Below are 23,440 nucleotides of genomic sequence, written 5' to 3'. Positions count from 1 at the left end.
TATCCGGCCTCCCCTTATCCGGATCTCTCTCTATTATCTGCACGCACACTTCCCGAGATTTTTTTTTCAATTCAATCTAGTACCTGAGAAAATGAGATTTCAATCTAAACTATATCCTACGCAAACTCACTCTGATTACATATGTTTTCTGATATATTCTACCTACAAGTACAACCAAATTATTTTTATGGAAACATCTCACCCAAATCACTGACAGAACTTAGATAGGAGAATTTTCCAGTAATTCAAGGCACAGCGCAACCGTTTCATAACATTCTTTTTTCGGGGGAAAACAACACCTCTCGCTAGCTAGCGCTAGGCCTCAACATGATCAGTGGCATCTATCATGTTTGAGCCTACAGTATAATAATGGCTGACTTTGCAAAGCTATGATGCCTGCCTCGATAATTCAATTGTAAAAACTTAGTTTCATCGAGTCATTCTATTTCTTTCGAGGTGTGATCGATGTATGCCTCAATAATTTCAGCAGGTAGATTATCCAAGAGTTTTGGCCCCCAATCGATTTCATTTCCATAAAAATAACGACAATAATTTACACTGACTCTGCAGTGAATAATGTCTGTACGCCCACTACAATAAATTATGTGTACCGTACGTGTAGCTACCCTTGGGGAGGCATCTGTGGGTATTTAATATTGGGTCTCCCAGGTCCGGATAAATCCCTTATCCGGATTGCTGCTGGCCCCAACGTGTCCGGATAAGAGAGGTCGGAATGTACATGAAAAAGTGCTTCCTGTATTATTTTTTTATTATTTTTTTTAATTATTATTTTTTCTTATAAATGTATGTGTGGATCAAATGTAATTTTTTTCAATTGTGCTTGAGATATAAAAGAACCCAGAATAGCTATCAGACAATCCTATTTCAAAGAGGTCCTACAGACAGAGTTCTTGAAATGTTGTTCTGATTATTTGTCTTTGATCATTGCAGATAGCCCACTGTTACCCAGAACATGTACATGTATCAGACTATCCTCAGCAGCTATAGCACAGTTCTTGACTCATTGTCCTTTCTCTATGAATTTAATTTGATTAGTATTCTTTTGATCTCTGCAGATAGCCCACTGTTACCCAGAGCATTTATCAGACTATCCTCAGCAGCTCAAAGATATACTTCAGACATACAGCACAGTTCTTGATCCTGATATGAGAATGGTAAAGTATTTTGATTATGATAAATAAAGTACTATGATAAAGATGATGATGATAATGATGATGATGACAATGATGATGGTAACGATGGTCATAATGTAATAATGATATTGATAATGTTGATGATGATGATGATGAGGAGGATGATTATGATAATGATGATAATGATGATGAGGATACTGAGGATGATGAGGATGACGAGGATGATGATGATGAGGATGATGATGATGATGATGAGGATGACGAGGATGATGATAAACGACACTTGCAATAAACTGTGTGTGTGTGTGGGGGGGATGGTGGGTGGGTAATGGTAAACTGAATAGCTCTGACAAATTGTTTGACTTGAGATAGCAATTGTCACTGTTTCATATAAAGTTCTTATATTACCCTTTTGGTTTTGTGTCTTTGCTTTTGGAAATCAATGACTTATGCAACATTGTTCACATTGTACTTTGTAATTTTTGTCTGTCTATACTATAATATTAAATTTAATTCAATTTTATTTCATTTTCAACAGAACAAAGTAAAATGGTAATATATAATTACAATGACATTTGCAAATGAAACTTATACAAACATTATAAATTGAGGTAGGTACAATATATGATATTTTTCCATAAGAAAATTATGTGTGAGTGTAAAAAATACTTGACAGAATGAAGTGTTTCATAAGGAGCTTCTTATTTATTTGACATTATTTCTGATGACTTTTCTTGTACAGACACTCTGTAAAGGTTTGATCTTACTGAGGAATCGAGGATTAGTCTCACCTACCAGTCTCTTAGGATTATTCTTTGAGCTGTTCCGTTGCCAAGACAAGGTCCTTCGCAAGATGTTGTATGATCACATTGTCAACGACATCAAGCGCACCAATGCAAAACACAAAGACAATAAGCTTAATACAGTGAGTTTTTCACAGATGAAGTCCATATAATTTTCTGTAAATCCAAAGAATAATTATGAAATTCAGATATCTTTGTCTAATGAAATATCTTAAAACTTAATTTGTTTGAAAGAAGCAGTCTGAAAAGCAATATTTGTAAAAGTTACAATTAAAAAAATTACATTATTTTCTGTGATATTAAGATTTGGTCAAAGATAAATTATGATTTGCTTTTTTATCCTTACAGTGTACCTATAGAACCACTTTTAGTATGGAATTGGAAGAAAACTAGGATACAGTCTTTTTAGATAGTTTTATGCTTTTAAAAGTGCTATGGTCAGAGGAAATTAACCTTCCAATAGAGGGCATTAATCCTGATTAAATGGTCTTAAAGTTTTTCAGCTTTACTTATTAAATTCAGGTTGTATGCGTAATTGTTGAATATAGTTTCTTCTTCTTGACAAAGTAGAGTTTGCTTGATTTTGTATGCAGACTGGGCTTCAACTTTTTATTATTCTCTTTTGTTAATTCATTTTCTTGACACAACTTTGCATTTTTTTTTCTTGTATGAACAGACACTTCAAAACTTTATGTATACCATGCTGACGGACAATAGTTCGGTTGCAGCCAAGATGTCACTTGATGTGATGATAGAACTTTATAAGAAAAATATTTGGTAAGTTGGACTAATGATTCAATAAGAATATTCTCTGTGCACATATTTGTTCTATTGTACATTACACCAAGCTCAGTCAAGACATTTTGTCATGAATTGAGCATATACAGCATGTAGGGTCCCGTAACACAAAGGTTAGCGATTGATCGTATGCTTGATTTTCACGATTGATTGTACATTGTAGTCAATGGAATCAATCGTAGAAAAATTGTTCTACGATCATTGCTAAGTTTTGTGTTATGGGCCTCAGGTACCACAAAAGTGGGCATGAATGAATGTTTTGGTTTAAAAGAGTGATTGACCAATTAGATTTTTGTTTGTAATTTACAATAGAACACAAATCCAGGCCAGGGATACATTTTAATTTTGGGATATTATTCCTTCTGTGATTTAGCTACATATCACCAACAGGTGTTTTTTCAATATACATCCTCCTCTGGTCTAGTCTAGATGTGATCCTCTTGAGATTTTCTCATCTTTCTTTCTACATCTCGGTCCCATCTCCTCACGTTTGTGGGTCATCCACCCCCCTTCATTGTCTCCTGCATTTCAATTGAGACAACTGTAGTGATGGAATTGTTTGGTTTTTACAGAGTATCTCATTCTTACACAAAGTATTTTTATTATTTTGCTGTAAATTTTTTCATGTTTGTATTTGATTTTGTTTTGTCAGGAACGATACAAAGACAGTGAATGTAATCGTGACAGCTTGCTTCTCAAAAGTTACCAAGGTATGCTTTCGTGTGAAATCTATGACTAAGTGATTGGCTCATGAAAGATGAAGTCAACTTTGACATTAAGTTGGTTTTAATCAGAGCAGAAAATGAAAGTGAGATAGAATCTATTAAATTATAATAAAGACTTTTTTCAGTTTAAATTTTGATGTCTTGAACAAGTTGCTAAATTCATTATAAGTAACACAAAATGCAGTTTTTACGGCTTAATGAGTAAATGTTCATGCATTTTTTCATTGATTAGAATATGAAATTATTTGTCTGATCTTATATTAAATGCACAGCTAAAAAATCAATAAAGAAATTCAGAAACAGTCTACATGTATATAGCCCATTGTTATTGTTTTGTTATTCATAAAACATAAATCGTGTTTTCTTTAGATTCTTGTCACTGCTTTGAAATTCTTTCTTGGATCTGATGAGGAAGGCAATGATGAAGACAGTGATAGTGAATCAGAAGTAAGTTTTATTTTGATGCATTCTTTTGGGAGAAAACGTGTCATTTTCATATTTGTAACATGTTCATATAATACACATTAGGAAAAAAGGGTAGAGGGGTGGTATAGGAATATGATTGCATGTGATTATTTAGGCTGCTTGTACCATTTTGAATTGGTGATTTATTGTATAGGTGCAAGAAATAGTTTGCAACAGGTAGACCAGTCTATCCTACAGACTTTCGTAGCAATGTTTTCCCACAGATTACTTTAGTATTTGGCTAAGTCTCATACATGTGTATGGATGGGGGCTTGTCACAAAAGATGCCCAACAAACAAGGGCAGTATATATTATTTCATATTCAATTAATTATTTTTTTCAGATATCATAATGCCTTTTTCTGTGTTTGATTATACTATATTTGTTTTGATAGGATGAGGGAACTACTGCCAAGCATATTCTCATTGCTGACAAGGTAAATAAGAAATCTAAGAAGAGACAGAAGAAAACAAAGAAAGCACTCCAAGTACTCAGGGTAAGGATTTTTTTTTACTTCAGCATCCTTTAATGTGTATAAATACAACTCTTCGTGTAAGTATAGATACAAAAGTGTAAGAGCATGTATTGGTATGAGTATTCATTTAAAGTTATCAGAATGAATATAAGTAAAAATAAAAGCTTTTATAAGCCTAATATAGTATTAATATATTGTAAGTATAAATATAGTAATTTATTATACATACAGGAAATTTGGAATCCACTGGTCACAAAGTAATACAATAAACATATATATATCCTTATGAAATATTACAGGATAGTAATGCAGTATGATAGACATAGACAAATAAATGAGGTATTGAATAAGTGAGCCAGTCAAGGTTAATTCCAGTTCCACTATATACAAACACATAATATGATAGGAAAGGTTGACATGTGTAATTTAGTAACAACAAAAATAACACAATTATGCCCTGAGGGATCCAAGTTACATTGATACTGTCTAGGTCTTCTGAAACTAGGGCTGTTATTCAATTTAGTATACCCTGGAAGATACCGTCAGGGGCAAAGTATCATGGGATTGGGTCTTTGGGAGGATAGTGGCATTTACGTTAAGGACATTCAAAAACTCATCTAGCTATAATAGTTTTGTCTAAGTTTATTTCTAAGGATGATTTTGTTGAAATTGCATCATGAATTCAATACTTGATATGTTCATCCCCTTTTCATACAGAAACACAAGAAGAAGCGTAAAAAGAAAGAAGCATTCAACTTCTCAGCATTACATCTTATCCATGATCCACAAGGTAAAACTATTTTAATATTTAAAGGACACCTGCAAACTACAGTAGTCTACTATTAAAGGACACCTGTAATCTAGAGTATAGTAGAAAAATGTCTGCCTGGCTGAAATCCCACAATAACTCTGCTAAAATTGATTTTCCAGTTTACTCTAGTTAAAAAAAGCAGTTGCTATGCTTTGAAATGATATTTAACTTATGAATAATTGATGAATTATGACCCATTTAACTACATGATTCAGTGATGAACAATTGAAGCATCTCACCATCTTTAAGCCCGTATCGAGACATTACTTTTTCGCATTAATCCTGTGAGATTGGTCTACGATAGAGCATCTTACATCCTGCATTAGTTGCCACATTTTTGTCTCACCTGCGAAGCAAAGTGAGACTATAGGCGCCGCTTTTCCGACGGCGACGGCGGCGGCGGCGGCGGCGGCGGCGGCGGCGGCGGCGTCAACATCAAATCTTAACCTGAGGTTAAGTTTTTGAAATGACATCATAACTTAGAAAGTATATGGACCTAGTTAATAAAACTTGGCCATAAGGTTAATCAAGTATTACTGAACATCCTATTAGAGTTTCATGTCACATGACCAAGGTCAAAGGTCATTTAGGGTCAATGAACTTAGACCATGTTGGAGGAATCAACATCGAAATCTTAACCTGAGGTTAAGTTTTTGAAATGTCATCATAACTTAGAAAATATATGGACCTAGTTCATGAAACTTAGACATAAGGTTAATCAAGTATCACTGAACATCCTGCGTGAGTTTCACGTCACATGACCAAGGTCAAAGGTCATTTAGGGTCAATGAACTTTGGCCGAATTGGGGATATCTGTTGAATTCCCATCATAACTTTGAAAGTTTATGGATCTGATTCATGAAACTTGGACACAATAGTAATCAAGCATCACTGAACATTTTGTGCAAGTTTCAGGTCACATGATCAAGGTCAAAGGTCATTTAGGGTCAATGAACTTTGGCCGAATCGGGGGTATCTGTTGAATTCCCATCATAACTTTGAAAGTTTATGGATCTGATTCATGAAACTTGGACATAATAGTAATCAAGCATCACTGAACATTTTGTGCAAGTTTCAGGTCTCATGATCAAGGTCAAAGGTCATTTAGGGTCAATGAACTTTGGCCGAATCGGGGGTATCTGTTGAATTACCATCATAACTTTGAAAGTTTATTGGTCTAGTTCATTAAACTTGGACATTAGAGTAATCAAGTATCACTGAACATCCTGTGCGTGTTTCAGGTCACATGTCCAAGGTCAAAGGTCAATGAACTTTAGCCGAATTGGGTGTATCTGTTGAATTACCATCATAACTTTGAAAGTTTATGGATCTGATTCATGAAACTTGTACATAAGAGTAATCAAGTATCACTGAACATCCTGTTCCAGTTTCAGGTCACATGATCAAGGTCAAAAGTCATGTAAGGTCAATGAACTTTGGCCATATTGGGGTATTTTGTTGAATAACCATCATATCTCTAAGTTTATTGGTCTAGTTCATAAAAAGAGGACATAAGAGTAACCATGTATCACTGAACATCTTGTGCGAGTTAGAGTAGTGTGCAAAGTCAGCACTGCTGCTATATTTAACCGCGTGATGCAGGTGAGACGGCCAGAGGCATTCCACTTGTTTAGGTGATTACAGGCTATTCAACATGACAGTTTTCTAGGAATCTCATTGCTCATTCTACAAAGTAATCTTTGCTCTTCCCTACAAATCCTTTTTCTCCAATTTCACTCATTGCATATGCTATCTAGGAAAAATATGTCAACTCCCAAGTGAAAAGTGGGCCGCTCATGAAAATGAACATTGAACATCTTTGAATTGAACTGGATTTTGTAGTATGTATATGTCTTTCCTAATCCTGATTATGATCCAATCTTCCTAAAACTATGTGTTAAGCGTGATATTCATGATGTAAAGAATAAGTGGATGAGTCTTGGCCACAAAATCCACGATCATGATCTTCGGAATGAGTACTGGTTGTGTAATACTCATGAACAAGTGGCGGGGTGAGTGGAGGATTCGACGAAGACGATGACGGAAAAGCAAAGTTCTGGTAAGGTTGGATCAACTTGCTACCTTGATGGGAGTCAGATCCATGCTGCCAAGATTTTTCATCTGGGAATTCTTCGTAACCATCTTCGCCATGTTCCATATCTCTATAAAACCGAGAAGCAACTGTAAAGGCGAAATGTTCAACCTCATTCTGATCATTCATTGTAGTCTGCATTTGAAATCCTGGATAGGCATATTCTTCCAAGGAATCACTTGAGACAGGTTTAGTTTCTTTTTTGTTCATAGTAAGGTTCATTTCAGTATTATCGGAGGGGAGTTTGGATTTTACCTTGAATGTTTTGGCTGTGGAATTATCGACAGGGCCCCAGTATCTACTCCCTCGTAATAAACTGAAAGTAATCCAGACAAAGACCAGAACTGCCAATGAAGCACAGATACTGTTGATTATAACAAGCTTTATGGAGATTATAGGAAGGCTGAGAGACCTTGTTAGGGCTGGTATCGGAGATAAAGTCAAGACAGAATCATTGGTTGTGAAGCTGATCGTATCACTGGTAGTACCTATCACCTCACTGAAAGTGCTCCAGACACGAATAATGTTGCCATCATAGAGAACGTCACATACCACTGATAGGAAAGTGTGGCCAACGCGATAGGTCGAGTGTACTTCTTGATGATTTGGCATAGTTTCGTTGCTGGCTGAGATTCCTTGCTTGATACCATCAACGTACCAAGCAAAAATGGGTTTATTGTTCTTTATGTAGTTTGCTGAACATCTAAGGAAATTGTCATCACTCTCTGGCACAGGATGTGATTGGAGTGATAATGCGATTCCAGCTCCTTCAGCAGAAACCATTGAATTTAGGGTTGATGATTCATAAAGGATAGTTAAGGTTGCGTGAGCTTCTCCAAGGAAATCTTGGACACACTTTACCTGACAGGTAACGTCGATCTCATCCCCTAAACTTGTTGATTCATCAGTAGTGAAGAGTATAGTGTCATTATCACTATGGCAACCTGGAACTTGTGGTTGGCACTTCCATGTGTAAGAGCAGGATTGATGATAGACGCCTCTCATGTCGCACCAAAATTCGACCTCATTTACAAAACCAAAGCCCAGGCTGGTGTTTCTTGGAATGATTTGTGGCTGCTGGATGACTTTAATGAGACCAATGACGCAAGGACTTGTCAAGATTGTATTCTCAATTTCTATTGCTTTACAATAGAGAATAAGGTCATGCCTGTTTGTGTCCCACTCTAGAGTGGAGTTGATGAATCGATAGATGCCTGTAGTGAAGACAGAAAACATTTCAAGCAATTTAATTTGATGGGGGGGGGGGGGGGCTGGGGGAGTTATATATCAATTTCCTGATAAACATTTATTTCATACATGTACCCTTTCCCTGAGAGCAAAAACAATTGATGGCATTACTTTGATAGAATTGGGGTTAGTTGCTATCACAAAACTTGCTCTTTTATATCTGTGAGTGAAAAAAATAGCCGTATTTTATTTTATTATGGTATGAATAAGACCCACTTCTATTTCATTACCATCAACTAGCTTCCAGATGTGACTATTTTGGTATATGATTTGTTGATAGTTGCTTACTTTCTAAACTGCAATCTGGTCTTGATTTTATAAATAAGTGAAACCCAACATTCTTTTTATGACAATAGAACTCTTTGCTAATCATTCATTTTCAAAATAGAGTACAGTCCATAATAATAAAATTATTTTGTAAATTTGGTCATATCGCTTATCTAATTCGATTTCTATCCAAAACAATTAGACTGACAATACAATATTCTGAATATACACATGAGTGGTGCAAGTGCAAAACCCAAAAAGAACACTTGCATAGTGATAGAAGTTTAATTTCTTAATTGAAATGCTATATAGTTTTATGAGACATCCCAATTACATATGTTGTTGCCTTCTTGCAACATACAACTGCCATAGAGTATGAATAAATAGAGAGAAAAATAAGAGGGGGTGGGGGAGAAAAGGGAGGAGAGAGAGAGAGAGAAAGAGGAAAATATAGCAAGAGAATAATTATGAACAGGACAAACCAAAATGACCAAATCAAAACAAAAACAGATGAAAATAATGACAAACATGTTGGGCTAATTGACTGTTCTACAGTGATGTAAAGAAAACCGATCCTGCTTTTAATAGTGCAGCCATAAATAACCAATTGAGTAATCAAAACTAAAGTTGGAAAACAATCCTCAAGTGCATCTGACATGATTGGTATATCAGAAAATAATAGGCACATTATCCCTATATGAGGAAATGATAGAAAAAAATGGATTATATAGATGAAAATGGAGAGGACACAAATTATCCATGAAGATGATTATTTTGGTATGAAATCGAAAGAAATTATTTAGATATGAATTATGCTAATTTATGCATAAATTGTACTTTTTGCTCTAGTTCACAATTAAAAACTCATAGAATGCTAATTTTTGGTATTAATATTCTTTTTACCATTGCGAACAATTACAAATGAAAAATCACGGTTTGAAAAAGAATGTCTCATGTATTTCTTTGCTTTTTGACCTTTTGTTTTCCTTTGTTTTTTTCACCCAATTTATAGCAGAATCTTTTTTTAAGCATAATTATGCTAAAATCAATTAATTTCAGCTGATGAAAGTAAAGATAATCATAGCTTTATGAATAAGATGAGAAAACTCAATTTACATTGACTTTGTACACAGAATCTCATTTTGGAGCAAGTTTGGGGTCTGACATGCACTTACGTAATGTTTTGTAAATTTTCAACTGCATACCCAGGCATAGTAAATTTGGAATCAAAAGATATGCAAGACTTAAAATCAAAGTCAGCGAGCAGCACAGTTGAAAAGTTTTACGCAGCGGAATGGTCGTGGAAAATGTTTTAGGGTTAAAATTCCCATAAATGTTTTTCCAATGAAACCATTATCCGGGGGGGGGGGGCACTTACATTGACGAGTGGATACCATGTGCGACCAAAAACATTTAAAAAGGATGTCTTTTTCAAGATAGGGCATGTTATATACTTAATGTAATAAGGGTGTATAAAATACTAAAATAATGAAAAAGGGGTATCTATTTCGCTAGGAAAGCTACGTGTTTAGGGCCAAAATTGCGAGGGTATAAAAAGGACTAAAATGTTTTATAAAGGATGTACTTTTTGCCCCAATAGTCAGCACGTGTTTAGAGTCTGATTTGCGCCAGGTGTGGGAGGTGGGGCCTTACTAAACCCAATGATGTACATGTAGGTAATGGTAAAACTGATGTCAGTGACATATTAAAACAATTAAAATATTTTCCAAGGGTATCGTTTTGTTTCCAATATGTAAGGGTAGAGTTTCACATGCCAATACTTGTTAAGGGGTGCATTTTCAGAATATGGAAATTACTTGTTTAGGGTGCTTTTCGAGACCCCATATCCACTCGTCAATGGAAGGGCCTCCCCCCCTGGGCCATTGTCATACCCTATTTTGGTTTGGCTGATTTGTTGCTTTGGAAATCTAGCCTTGATGATTGCCCTCTCCCTCCCCCTTCAATCACAAACACAATTCATAACCAATGAGTGAGACATTTACTAACCATCATCATCACGGCTGAACTCAATACCGGTATGCGTTGTGCCTGTTCTTTGAAGAAACCTCCATCTTAACTCGGGAACACTGGGTTCTTTGATCGCCTTACAAGAGATGTCAACTGATGGGCCTCTCTCAGACAGGTGTATCACTTTACCTCCACCGGAGGACTTATGACACTCTGATATCCTTGCGCTGTGGTTCCCGGAGACCAAGGACGTGGCAAACGATACCAAGTTCCCCCCTCGACCTGTGTAGTGTACCTCACAGAAATATAAACCTGTGAAGTTAACACCTGGATTAGACAAGGTCAGTGAAGACTTCAATGTGAGAGTTTCCTGGACTAACGTTGCGTTGCTTTGAAGAGGACCGGGACCATTGTGTGGAGTGTGACTCCACCTGATTGCATAGAAATGGTGGTCCACATTGTTTACTTGACATCGAAGGGTTACGTTTTCTCCTGTAGAAACGTTGGCGCTCTCCGGTGTAAGGAGAATGTCCACCCTCCCATGAGCTTTACTGAATAAAATCAAAGGAATCAGTAAAACATAGATCATCATCACTTCTGTTTTCCACATGTTGACTTTAATAATAGTTCACAAGAACTTTATCCTTTTGAATCAGAGTCGCATGGCTAAATGATGGCTTATGATAATGCTATAAATGAGCAAACTTAAACTTTAATTCCTCATGGCTGGGATAGAAAGCAAAACTTATTATTAACAGTGAACAACTTAATCATAAAGAAAACAGAGTGTACTATCGAGACATGAAGGTTGCATATAAACATGGTATTATATGGAAGATGAAGGGTGTTCATATATTGCTGTGCAAAGGAAGGATTAAACAATATTCTTTGTTCAGCTTGCCTAGTGAAAGTGAAATAATATTGTGATATAAGAGCCACTTAAGTCTCATAATTAAACCAATCATTTCTTGTTTTTAAAAGTACCTACGTGTCTAATTGTATCTCCGAACAGAGTTCGGAGGATACTATGGATTTGGCCTCGACAAGCCGCGTCCGCCGCCATGTCCGCCGCCGCAGAGATTTCCTTGTGAGCGCTCTATCAGCCGCATTTCTTCTCCGATCATCTTCAAATTTGGCATGAAGGCCGAGTATGGTATAGCGAAGCCGCCTATTGATTTTGGTGTGGGTGGAGGTCACATGGTAAGGTCAAAGGTCATTTTCAGGTCAACATTAAAGTTTACATGCAAGACTCTTATGACACCTAACTCCGCAACCGTAAGTCACTTTTCAACCAAACTTGGTTGGTAGATGGACTTGGGGTACCTGGATGTTATGCTGCAGTCGGAGGTCACATGGTAAGGTCAAAGGTCATTTTCAGGTCAACGTTAAAGTTTACATGCAATACTCTCTTATGACACCTAACTCTGCAACCATAAGTAGCTTTTCAACCAAACTTCCATTCTTTCTGTATTCTTTCTCTTTCAGACTTTGCTGAGCGTCTATTTAAACAGCTTGAGAAGACTACGGAGAGGTTTGAGGTGAAGCTTATGATGATTAATCTCATCTCTCGTTTGGTTGGAGTTCATCAACTGATCCTATTCAACTTATATCCTTTCCTTCAGAGATTTATGCAGCCACATCAGAAAGGTAAGATGCTATCTCAGAATCCTCATTTTATTGGGCAATCCAACATGATAAAAATATTCAATAGAAATGATAATAATATTGATTGATTGAATTCATTTATTTTCCATTAAAAATTTACAAAGTTAAGAATGTACAAACAAACATTACAAAGTATAAAAATGAGACATTAGACATATGATGTATCATACACATACTTTAAAAAATGCACAACAGGAAAATGGGATCCCAATGAAAGCAGTATGCTGTTAAGCTGGGTCACCCCCAAAAAATATTAATCGGTAAATGATAGAATACAAAATACAGTTATTTGAAATACTGAACAGATAAAACTTCTATCAATGATTAAGATATATTGTATTAATATGATACTTACAACTAATAACCCCCCCACCCCCCACCATGCATGTAATTGTATGTATGTAAGTATTTTAAGAACAGTTATGTACATATTGATAAGCGTCAAGGAGTTGCCTTTTTAACTGTTGTTTGAATGAAGATAATAAAGAAGAGTTTCTAACATTCATTGGTAAATATAGGATAGGATAGGTAAATATAGGATTGATGCCACCCACATATCCACCTTGTTAGGTGCTCAAGGCGCTCCTATATTACCCGCAAAGGAAGTCTACTGATTCCGATGCTCACAGCTTTTCTAGGTACCCATTTACCTCATCTAGGTTGAGTGCACTTGGAAACCATCACAGTCGTGCGCTTGGAATTCAAAGGTAGATTCTTTTATTTTATTAGAAAAGGATAGCAGAGCCAGTTTGGACCCCAGTGTGGTGTTTCTATTAAAACTAAACTAAATTCAAGAATCTGTAAACCAATCAAATCTCACGAAATCAAGTTTATCACCCTAAGAACTTGGTTGTAGCTATCAGTCAATCACTAAGCCGACAATAATAATAATATAGGTATATTTACCCTGGGAACCCACTTCAGTTCTGAAAACTATTCTCCCAGTGGGCCTTGTTATTATTATTACCCCGGCTATAGCTGGGCTGCCTAGGTGTTCAAGCATTCAAAGAATTTCTTCCTACAGGCTACCCATTCACCTCACCTGGGTTGAGTGCAGCACAATGTGGATAAATATCTTGCTGAAGGAAATTTCGCCGTGGCTGGGATTTGAACCCACGACCCTCTGTTTCAAAGTCAGAAGACTAATCCACTGGGCTAATGAAGGTCAAGAAAGGATAACTATATAACTTAATCATAAAAACTCCAATTATATGCCATTTCTATTTTCAGAGGTAACCAAGATACTACTGTATACAGCCCAAGCTACACATGATCTGGTACCACCAGATATCATAGAATCTGTCCTTAGGACATTGGTCAATAACTTTGTGACTGAGAGGAATTCAAATGAAGTCATGGCAGTTGGGTAAGTACCATTGGATATTATAGGATATGTTCTTGGTCAATAACTTGACTGAGAGAAATTCAAATGAAGTCATAGCAGTTGGGTAAGTGCCATTGGATTTTATAGAATCTGTTCTTTTATAGGACACTGGTCAATTATTGTCTGAAATCATGCTAGATGTCCTTATCAATGGGCGTGGAGCTATTTCAGGAACTCACTTTATAACCGAGACTCCATATGTTATTTCTTTTGAGGTTAAATCATATGCCTTGATTGAGGGCTATGCTAAATATTCTCCAGCAATAGAACAATTTCATAAAAGACTTATGATTATGTTAACTTTGCCATTACGGTAACTACCATGGTGACACTGCCCAGCGACCAATCAATAATCAAGGTTTGTATGTGAGTTACCATGAATGCAAAGTTACCATCTTTGTTAGTCTTATGAAACAGGCTCCAGGGCCTCGTAACACAAAGATAAGTGATCAATCGTCAAATGAACTGACCAATCAATGTAAACATTACAAGCACATTTGGTTTGAAATACTGACCAGGGACCAATCAGTGTGGTTCCTTCATATTTGCAATTCATCGCAAACCTTTGTGTTACGGAGCCCAGGGCCCGTAACACAAAGATTAGCGATTAATCGCTAAATGAATTGACCAATCAAGATCAATGTTACACGTGCATTTGTCGCAAAATACTGACTAGGAACCAATGAGAAGTGTTTTTTCATTTTTGCTATTCATCGCAAACCTTTGTGTTACGGCGCCCAGGTCCGTTTCATGAACTTTCTTTATGAAAGCACCATGGTATACCTGTTCTCTCCTTTCTGTCTAAATGCAGTGAGGGAGATGTGTGATATATTTCCACTGGCAGTAACTTCTGAGGGTGTTTCACAAAAGTACGTCTTAGATTGGCACTTAAATGCCAACCTGTATATGGTATGCAATGCGCAATCTCATTGCACGTTTATGCAATAGTGTGCGTTCCCTTGGCATGATCTGACCAGTGCGATCATGCCTATAACCCATGCAACTAGGCATTTAATTGCAACTCTTAACAAATACTTAAATCTTTGTGAGACACAACCCTGGTCCATCTCGGTAACTTAATACCATACAATAATACTGTCCTTGTTCTTTCCTTTCAGACTGAATGCAGTGAGGGAAGTGTGTGCGAGGTGCCCTCTAGCGATGGGTCCAGATCTTCTCCAGGACCTGACTCAGTATAAGACGTACCGTAGCAAGTCAGTCATGGCTGCATCAAGGTCTCTTATCCATCTCTTCAGGAAAACCAATCCAGAACTTCTTCACAGAAAAGACAAGGTTAGTACTGTCAAGGAGGGTCTAATCTTATGCTCATTTACAGGTTGCTACATGTACATGTGCAAGATCAATTGCCACTCAAGTTTTCATGCAAATTTTTAATATACTTTTGAAATGAGCTCAGTAATGTAACAGGTATTTTTAACCTTCACTTGGACAATCGACCAGATTTAAATATAATCACTTTTGCATGACATCCTATCCGTATATTAAAATAAGCACATTACATTCATGACTGTATCGTGGTTGCAAAGAGGGTAATAACGAGGCTATATTTTTAGATGGACTGAGCGTTTGGATATATGCTGTTATGGAAAATTTTCGAGTGAATAATGAAAGCTATTCCCCCAAATTAACCATTTTGAAATTAATAATTAAAATTGAATTGAATTAGTTTGTGATGTAAAATGGTCTAATTGGTAAAGTATTAAATAAAAACTGTCATGGTCAAAAGTGCAAGACAGGATTTAATGATAAAATATGTTGTCTTCACGGGGCAGCAGCACCATCAACCCCCGCCAGTACATGCATGGTTTCAAGAAATCTATTCAACACTGGAGCTTTAGCAGAAAGAGATTTGGGGTCCTGTTGGTCATTCTGTCAGTGTGAAGTAAATTGTTACCATTCTTTGTTATATTTATTTCATTTCAGGGTAAACCTACAGAGCAATCAATAGAGGTTAAAGCAAGGGAATATGGAGAACTAGTAGCATCAGACTTCATTCCAGGAGCTGAGGTGTTAGCTGAAGAAAGAGAAGAAAAGGAGGGCGATAAAGGTATACATCTGCTTTTATCTTTACCGTGAACAAATCTACATTTATCATTCTTAATTGGGAAATCCACTTTGAGAAAATGGAAGAAAGAGTGAAATATTGTTCAGTAATGAGAAAAACATTCATTCCACAATCACAGAAATTGTCTGTTCTTTCTGTGATTACATTATAAAAGAACATTTTTGTCATGTCTACACACCAATAAGATGAACCTTTTTAGTGATTGTTCAGTTCTTTATTTTTGTGTGAGGCAATTGGCAATGCATTTAAAGTATGCTTTATCAGAGTGTTTCAAGCTCTTTTCAGTTAAAAATGATTTAATTTAATCAAACTTAATCGTTCACACTTATCAATAAGAAAAACAGAACAACTTTATAAAGAATACAAAAGAAATGCTAATGCAACATAAATTGCTTATACTAGGTCAGACACATGGTCATTGTATCTTTCACAAAAAATAATACTGACCAATTGTTCTGCGCAACTTGATTAACCATTGAGATTTTACCTCTTCTCGCTCATATATGTGGGAGCTGTTCATATCATCAGGTATCAGAAATAGAAGAAAATGAAATACTTTGAATCATTTTCCTATGTGAGAACGGATAATTGGAAATCCAAGTTTCCTTATTTCTAGGATGCACTGGTTAATAACCAATTGTTATTATTATTTCTATCACTATGTTATATAAGATGGATGGGAGTCAGCAAGCAGTGATTCCAGTGATAGCGATGGTAGTTGGCATGATGTATGTCATTCTTCTGATGATGAGGTGGAGATGAAAGACGGAACAGAGAATCCGGCTAGTAACCTCACCTCAGAGGAGAAAGTCACTAGAGCTACGGTCATCAGTCAGAATAGAATACTTACTCAAGAAGACTTTCAGGTTGGTTCACCTCTTGAGCTTTGAACCCAAAGTGGCCTTTGCATGTAGATGATGTTATGATTATCATTTGTATATTATTGATTTATAAGCTTTGTATATGTATTCTATTTGAGTTTTACACCAAATGGAATTGTAATCTTTTATCCTGAATGTTGTTATAAGGTTGTCAGAGCTAATGATGTGAAATAAACAGCAAGAAAAAAAATTTGATAAAAAAGGGTGGACTAAATGCATTGCTTTTGTAAATGTCAAACTTCCAATTTGATTGAAGCAGAAATAAAAATAAAAATGGCAACAATGAGAACTTTGATCTAAATATTTGACTTGTGATAGTTAAAAGATTTCTTCCCACCAGATACTTGTAATTATTTCTAGCCCGTTAATTATTGTTATCCAATTTGTCAACTAATATTGTTTTTTTATAGAGTGCCTTGTTATTTTTAAACCATCAAGGAAATAATTGGTTTCGTTTTTTTTGCAGGCGATACGTACAGAGCAGGTACGGAAAGAGCTTGCATCTGCTCCAAAGACTGGACGTAAGAGAAAGAACGTTGAGATAAGTTCTTACAAGAATGAAGGTGGAGAGCTTCTTTCTTTAAATCAGATTGAATCCATTCAGTACAAACCAAAGCACGACAAAGAAACAAGAATGGCTACCATCATGGTGAGTTCACTTAGGTTGGATAAATATTCTTGAAATAAAATCTGAACTCAATTATATTATTAAATGAATATCATCGTATACTTGTTATATCTGAATCTATTGGCTGTTGGAGCGTGGGAGGGGAAGGGACGGATTGGGGCGAAGGGAGGGAGGTCCAAACCCTGATCAACAACTCAGTCTTGAGACAAACTAGCTTGAATACAACTTACAAAAGGGACCTTCAATGCTCAAGTCCATGTTAGGAATTTCAGGCTGCATATTTAGACCAATTTTCTTGAGCAAAAAGTTCACATAACAAACTGAGCTGGGGGGGGGGGGGGGGAAGCATCTACATCGTTTGCTATGGTTATGAATAATTTTACAAACAGCTAGATTCTGGTAAACAAAGTTGATTTTGTTTTTGTAATAAAATGAGCATTAATGAATTTCATGCATGAATGGAATTATGATTTCTGGGGAGAAAGCTTGTCTGCAAACAGAATGCCATGCTAGGCAAAGTGACCATGACATTCTGTCGGAGAAGTCTTTTCCAAGCTGTTATTAAAGGATAAGCCCACACCAGAAAAATGTTGATTTGAATCAATAGAGAAAAATTAGCCAAGCATAGTGCTGAAAATTTCATCAAATTCGGATGTAAAATAAGAAAATTATGACAATTTGAAGTTGCTTTTTTCACCAATCAGTTATATGCACAACTCAGTGATATGCAAATGAGAGAATCATTGATATCCCTCACTCGCTAATTCTTTTCTTTATTGTTTGAAAAATACAATATTTCAGTTTTTACAGACTAGACAATAATTACCAACTTGACTAAACCACATAATGATAAAACAATGGTAATTCCTCATGTTAGGGGAGGAATATTTTTTTTTCACATGACAAAGAGGAGAGAATGAAAATATTTGATATTTCATATAAATAATTTCAAAAGAAATAGTGGGTGATGTCATCATCCCCCCCCCCCCATTTGCATACCAACCAGGATGTGCATATAACTGTTGTGTGAAATCAAGCTAAAATTTAGAATGTTACAACTTTCTTATTTTTACATCCCATTTCGATAAAATTTTCAGTGTTATGCTTGTTGGATTTTTTTCCTTTTATTCAAGTCAACATTTTGTTGGGGTGGACTGTGGACTTGTCCTCATTGTGTCTGCTGAGCTGTCTTGGTTGTTTTCAATGTATTTGTTCATCAGCTAGTTTTCATTATTGCACAATGTTCAGATAGCCTAAACTATGTCAGAATTAGATCTATGATGACTTTCTCCTCCCAAAATGTTCTAACTGTCAAATCAAGTTCAGCCTTAAGTCACTTACTGGGCGGTACTATTTTTCCAACTCTCATTTTGGATGTGAAAAATGTGTCAAACTTTTCTTTTCATGATATAAGCCATATTTTCTCATTTTCCTTTTTCAGGCTGGACGTGAAGGAAGAGAGAAGTTTGGGAGTAAGAAACAGAAGATGAATCCTCATGCTAGTACTACAAACAAACAGAAGAGAAAGAACAAACCATTCATGATGATGAAACAGAAGTTTAATATCAAGTCTAAACACAAACGATCCTTCAGAGAAAAACAGGTAAGTAACATATTGATATGGATATACATATTCAGAATGTAAACCCTCTATTATGATGAGAGTACTGATAAATCTCGCAGTTGCTAGATAAAATTTGTTATTATGATGATGGTAATAACAGGGATATTATCATCTTAATTATATGACTATTATCATTAGATATTTTTTATCACATTCTCAATAGTTTTGATGCAACAATATCATGAGAAAAAAAAAATATTAATGACTAAATATAGAAGAAAATGCAACATAAAATGAATTGAAAACTGTGTTAAATGTTTGTCATTTTATTATATTTCAAATTTAGTTTTGAATTCGAGGAAGAATGACAAGTTTGCTTTCAAAGGATACAATATCAGTAGTTAATAACAGTAGATTATTTCTTACTATTGATATTACATCTATGAACCAAACCGCGAGAGTTTAAGTGATCTATTCTAGTAATAATGAAACAGTTTGGGGATACATAAAGAGTTAAGTTGTATTTAGAAGTGTCTTCCCATTGATAATGACTGACAGATTTGCTCCCAGCCTATCCACTGCAGGATTTCAGTAGGATATGACAGTTTTTGTCTCACCTGCATAGCAGAGTGAGACTATAGGCGCCGCTTTTCCGACGGCGGCAGCGTCAACATCAAATCTTAACCCGAGGTTAAGTTTTTGAAATGACATCATAACTTTGAAAGTATGTTGGTCTAGTTCATAAAAGTTGGACATAAGAGTAATCAAGTATCACTGAACATCCTGTGCGCATTTTAGGTCACATGACCAGGGTCAAAGGTCAATGAACTTTGGCCATAATGGGGTATGTGTTGAATTACTATCATAACTTTGCAAGTTTATTGATCTGACTTGAAACTTTGACCTAAGAGTAATCAAGTATCACTGAATATCTTGTGCATGTTTCAGGTCACATGATCAAGGTCAAAGGTCATGTGAGATCAATGAACTTTGGCTGCATTCGGGGTATTTGTTGAATTACCATCCTATCTCTGTAAGTGTATTGGTCTAATTCATGAAACATGGAAATAAGAGTAACCAAGTATCACTGAACATCTTGTGTGAGTTATACATGTAGTAGTTTTCAAAGCCAGCACTGCTGCTATGTTGAATCGCGTGATGCAGGTGAGACGGCCAGAGGCATTCCACTTGTTTATCAATAAAAATAGAAGACATTAATTCCTAGGAACAAATCCACACTTGCTTGCAGAAAGCCATCAATTAACCACCTCCCTCATGCCATCCCTTGTAATTCCTCCCTACTGAGGAATATGGAGAGATGTCTTTATATCTGTACCAATATATTTTTTTTCCATTTTCAGGTTGCACTCCGAGACTCCCTCTTGAAGAAAGCCAAGAAACGATGATGATAATGAAAATAAGGTGTGGTGAAATGACACTTGAGATTGGATGGTATATATCATTCAAAGACTTACTACATCTCACCTCCACATTACAACTTTGTAACTTTACAACCAAACGACATGACCTCTCCAGTATCAGATTTAATAGCAAGGGTTGAATGGAAGGCATGTTCATTGGAGGTAGTATGTCTATTTCAGCTGCCCAGGATATCTACAATGGACCATCTTAGTATCGCTTCATGAGTGAGCTTTTTAAGAGATCAATTCATGAGTGTCAAGTACATTGCAGCAGTGTTTGATTGTAAGACATTTCGCTGCTCGGGTGACCTCATGTCTCAAGATTTGAAACGCTCATAAGAGGTGAGGAAACATCTGTAACGTAAGATGGTATCCAATAGAATAGTCTTCTTTCATATGTCATAGTGACTTCATTTTTGAGAGAGAGCTGTTGGACTGTGACAGGATATCACTTGATATACCATTTCATAGACAAAGAATGTGAAAAAGTGATTTTCAAAAAATGATTTGAGATTCACAGTTTTAACTCACTAGTGATGATGTATTGGTCTAGGTTTTGTTGTAATGTGTATGGGATTTTCCTTTAACTTCTCATTTACCACCCTCTAAATATCACTTTAATGAGGCACATGACCTCATATAAATGTAGTATCAAGAATATGACAACATTGTTTGATTTCTGGATGTAAGAAAATAACGAGATGTGGTCATTGTAATTATTGTAATTGTCAACTTACCTAACCTCTACAATTTGAACTGCTCATGGAAATTACCTCCTTATAAGTTTCAAAGTGCAACTCTTGATATCTAACTGAAGTACTTGTGAAACTGCATAGTGTGATCCTTGAGCTAAGTACTTCTCAGTAGAGATTCTTGACCAATCTCCTATGATTTTCCATGACATGTCCATGGCAACTTTGCCCTTGTTAAACTGAGGGGGGGGGGGGGAGGTTGGGTCATCATGCGAAACTTTTTGACTATGCCGCTTGCTGACTTTTTACTTTCAAATTATGCAACATTTTGTATGTGCATGTCAGACCCAAAATTGCTCAAAAACATGATTCCATGTACAAAGTCAATGCAAATTGTGTTTTTCAACCAAAAGTCATAAATGTATAATTAACTTAATTTTTGTTGGTTTGAATGGATTAATTTTATGCTATTTATGATCGCAAACGTGTCCCTGACAAAGTTCACTGGAAAAGCAATAAAAACAAAGGTTTGAAAAAACAAACCAAAAAATACATAAGAATTTAAAAACAAATCAAAATAAATAAGACATTAATTATATTTGTTAGAAATGTAGAAATTGGTATTCTACTTGCTATATAATAGAGTTAAAGGCAAAAACATACACAAATAAACACATGTAGGGCAAATTTCATATGCTTGTTTGCATAAGTAATTAGATATATAAACAAATGATTTTTTGAAAATTTTATTATACAATCTCGTAGTTTATATAAAGCTCTATGCCTGTGCAAATTTTTGCAGCGATCGCGCAATCAGAGGGAGGGGGTCAAATTGACCCCCCCATATATCCTGGGGGGCGTTTCATGAAAGGACTTGTCAGATGTTTTATCCGACAAGTCCCATTTTATCCGACAGTTACCATAGGAACAGTGCCTCTCAGCCAATCAGAATCATGGAAAGATGTCAGATCTGACAACTTGTCGGATGAAAATATTGATGAAACGCTCCCCGGGCTGAAATAGCCCAGTTAAAATATGGTTAATCATGTTACAGTTATTTTGTACGGTAACACATACAGGAACCATCATGCTCAGATATCTAAATAGGTACACTGTCGTTTGGTCTGTAAAAAAAAAATTAAGAGCTAGTCAAACTCCTCATGTTGTTGACCTCATTTTGCCTACAAACTTTTCATTTTCTTACAATATTGTCTAATTTCCACTTGGTTTGATTACTTCCTTGTTTTGATATCAAGTATGACTAACTCAGGTTATTATCAGACCTTTGCACAGTCAATAGACCAAGTACCAATCAGATAAAATGAAATGTGGGCCAATCGGATTTAGCCCGGAAGAATACAGCCCATTTGTAAGTTAGACCAATGGTTTTAGGCTAAGTTTTTGTACTAACCTTCAAGCCTGCTGCACAAAATGTGATTCATCTGTTGGCATAGTTTTTGAACAAATCAGATTTTGCAGTAATTATGAAAGTTCAAAAATTAAAATCACCTTATTAAAAGTTCTTGATAATGCTAGGAATTAATGAATTAAAAATCCTGCTTTACTGCATTCCATGTGGTTGTTGTAAAGTCTACATTGGCTTCAAGTCGTAGCCGATGGAAAAAATTGCTATGATATCACTGCAGTTTGGAATCAAATTTGAATTTATTCCTGTAGCAATGCTCGCTAAAGACTAGACTGTCAAATTTACGTATTTTAATAATAATAATAATAACATGTTTTACCCAGGGAAGCCATTTCAGTTCTGAAAACTGTTCTACCAGTGGGCCCTGCTGATGATGTAATAACATGATGATGTTATTACATAAGAATGATTTTACAGTTTGGAATGTTCATATCAAATGATGTAACAATTTTGTCCAATATCGGACTGCAAGCAGAACATGTAATGTGCAGCAAGCTTTTCTGAAGTCTCTCTCAAGTATCAAAGCATTTTAAAACATTTTTAAATCTTCCCTACAGAGGAGCAAAGGAGTACCTAACCTATTTAATTTAAACCGTTATTTAGTGCTATTGTGAATAGCTTTTTCTTCAAATTGGCAGCAGTAGTAATTTTCATATATCTCTACATCCTCAATCTAATAGATAATGTTCTTCAATATTTTCTTTCTAAAGCAAATAATTTGCTCATTTCTGATGAAACAACAGTATTAATGTTTTTGTCACATTGCTAATCAAAGGATATCGTCTTTCTTAATTTGTTTTTTCTCTGAAATCAAACAAAAGATGCTACAAAAGTAGCACTTCACCCTTCCGTTTGCATGAATTGTATAAGCCGTGAGTTTTGTCATG

At 35.7% G+C, this 23,440-nt stretch overlaps 2 protein-coding genes across 2 annotated transcripts in view; one reads left to right on the top strand and one right to left on the bottom strand.

Annotated features, from left to right (window-relative positions):
* The window catches only part of LOC121411521 (protein SDA1 homolog), a 33,978-nt gene extending 12,097 nt beyond the window's left edge, over positions 1-21,881 (top strand). Inside the window, exons 3-17 of the mRNA XM_041604293.1 lie at positions 1,077-1,175; positions 1,897-2,079; positions 2,634-2,734; positions 3,408-3,465; positions 3,850-3,927; positions 4,340-4,441; positions 5,138-5,210; positions 12,292-12,453; positions 13,702-13,837; positions 14,974-15,148; positions 15,800-15,923; positions 16,614-16,807; positions 17,289-17,471; positions 18,892-19,053; positions 20,376-21,881. Coding sequence (XP_041460227.1) covers positions 1,077-1,175; positions 1,897-2,079; positions 2,634-2,734; positions 3,408-3,465; positions 3,850-3,927; positions 4,340-4,441; positions 5,138-5,210; positions 12,292-12,453; positions 13,702-13,837; positions 14,974-15,148; positions 15,800-15,923; positions 16,614-16,807; positions 17,289-17,471; positions 18,892-19,053; positions 20,376-20,420 — 1,875 coding nt within the window. The 3' untranslated portion in view covers positions 20,421-21,881. The remainder of the gene's footprint in view (positions 1-1,076; positions 1,176-1,896; positions 2,080-2,633; positions 2,735-3,407; positions 3,466-3,849; positions 3,928-4,339; positions 4,442-5,137; positions 5,211-12,291; positions 12,454-13,701; positions 13,838-14,973; positions 15,149-15,799; positions 15,924-16,613; positions 16,808-17,288; positions 17,472-18,891; positions 19,054-20,375) is intronic.
* Positions 6,867-12,048, bottom strand: LOC121411528. The gene is made up of 2 exons (XM_041604306.1): positions 10,846-12,048; positions 6,867-8,537 (listed from the first exon to the last, which is right to left on the bottom strand). The coding sequence occupies exons 1-2, from the start codon at positions 11,414-11,416 to the stop codon at positions 7,129-7,131; spliced, it is 1,980 nt and encodes a 659-aa protein (XP_041460240.1). The 5' UTR covers positions 11,417-12,048; the 3' UTR covers positions 6,867-7,128.
* Positions 21,882-23,440: the final 1,559 nt, after the last annotated feature.

The sequence above is a fragment of the Lytechinus variegatus genome, chromosome 1, assembly GCF_018143015.1.
Source record: "Lytechinus variegatus isolate NC3 chromosome 1, Lvar_3.0, whole genome shotgun sequence".
Classification (NCBI taxonomy): domain Eukaryota; kingdom Metazoa; phylum Echinodermata; class Echinoidea; order Temnopleuroida; family Toxopneustidae; genus Lytechinus; species Lytechinus variegatus.
The sequence above is the reverse complement of the archived record's forward strand: the minus strand, read 5'-3'. Positions and strand labels throughout refer to the sequence as shown.

Bases quoted from the DNA above. Each gene is read 5' to 3' on its own strand.
- LOC121411528 (XM_041604306.1), bottom strand. From the start codon at position 11,416: ATGTGGAAAACAGAAGTGATGATGATCTATGTTTTACTGATTCCTTTG. The intron at 8,538-10,845 runs GTTAGTAAATGT...TCTTCACTACAG, and splicing joins GTTCAGCCGTGATGATGATG to GCATCTATCGATTCATCAAC.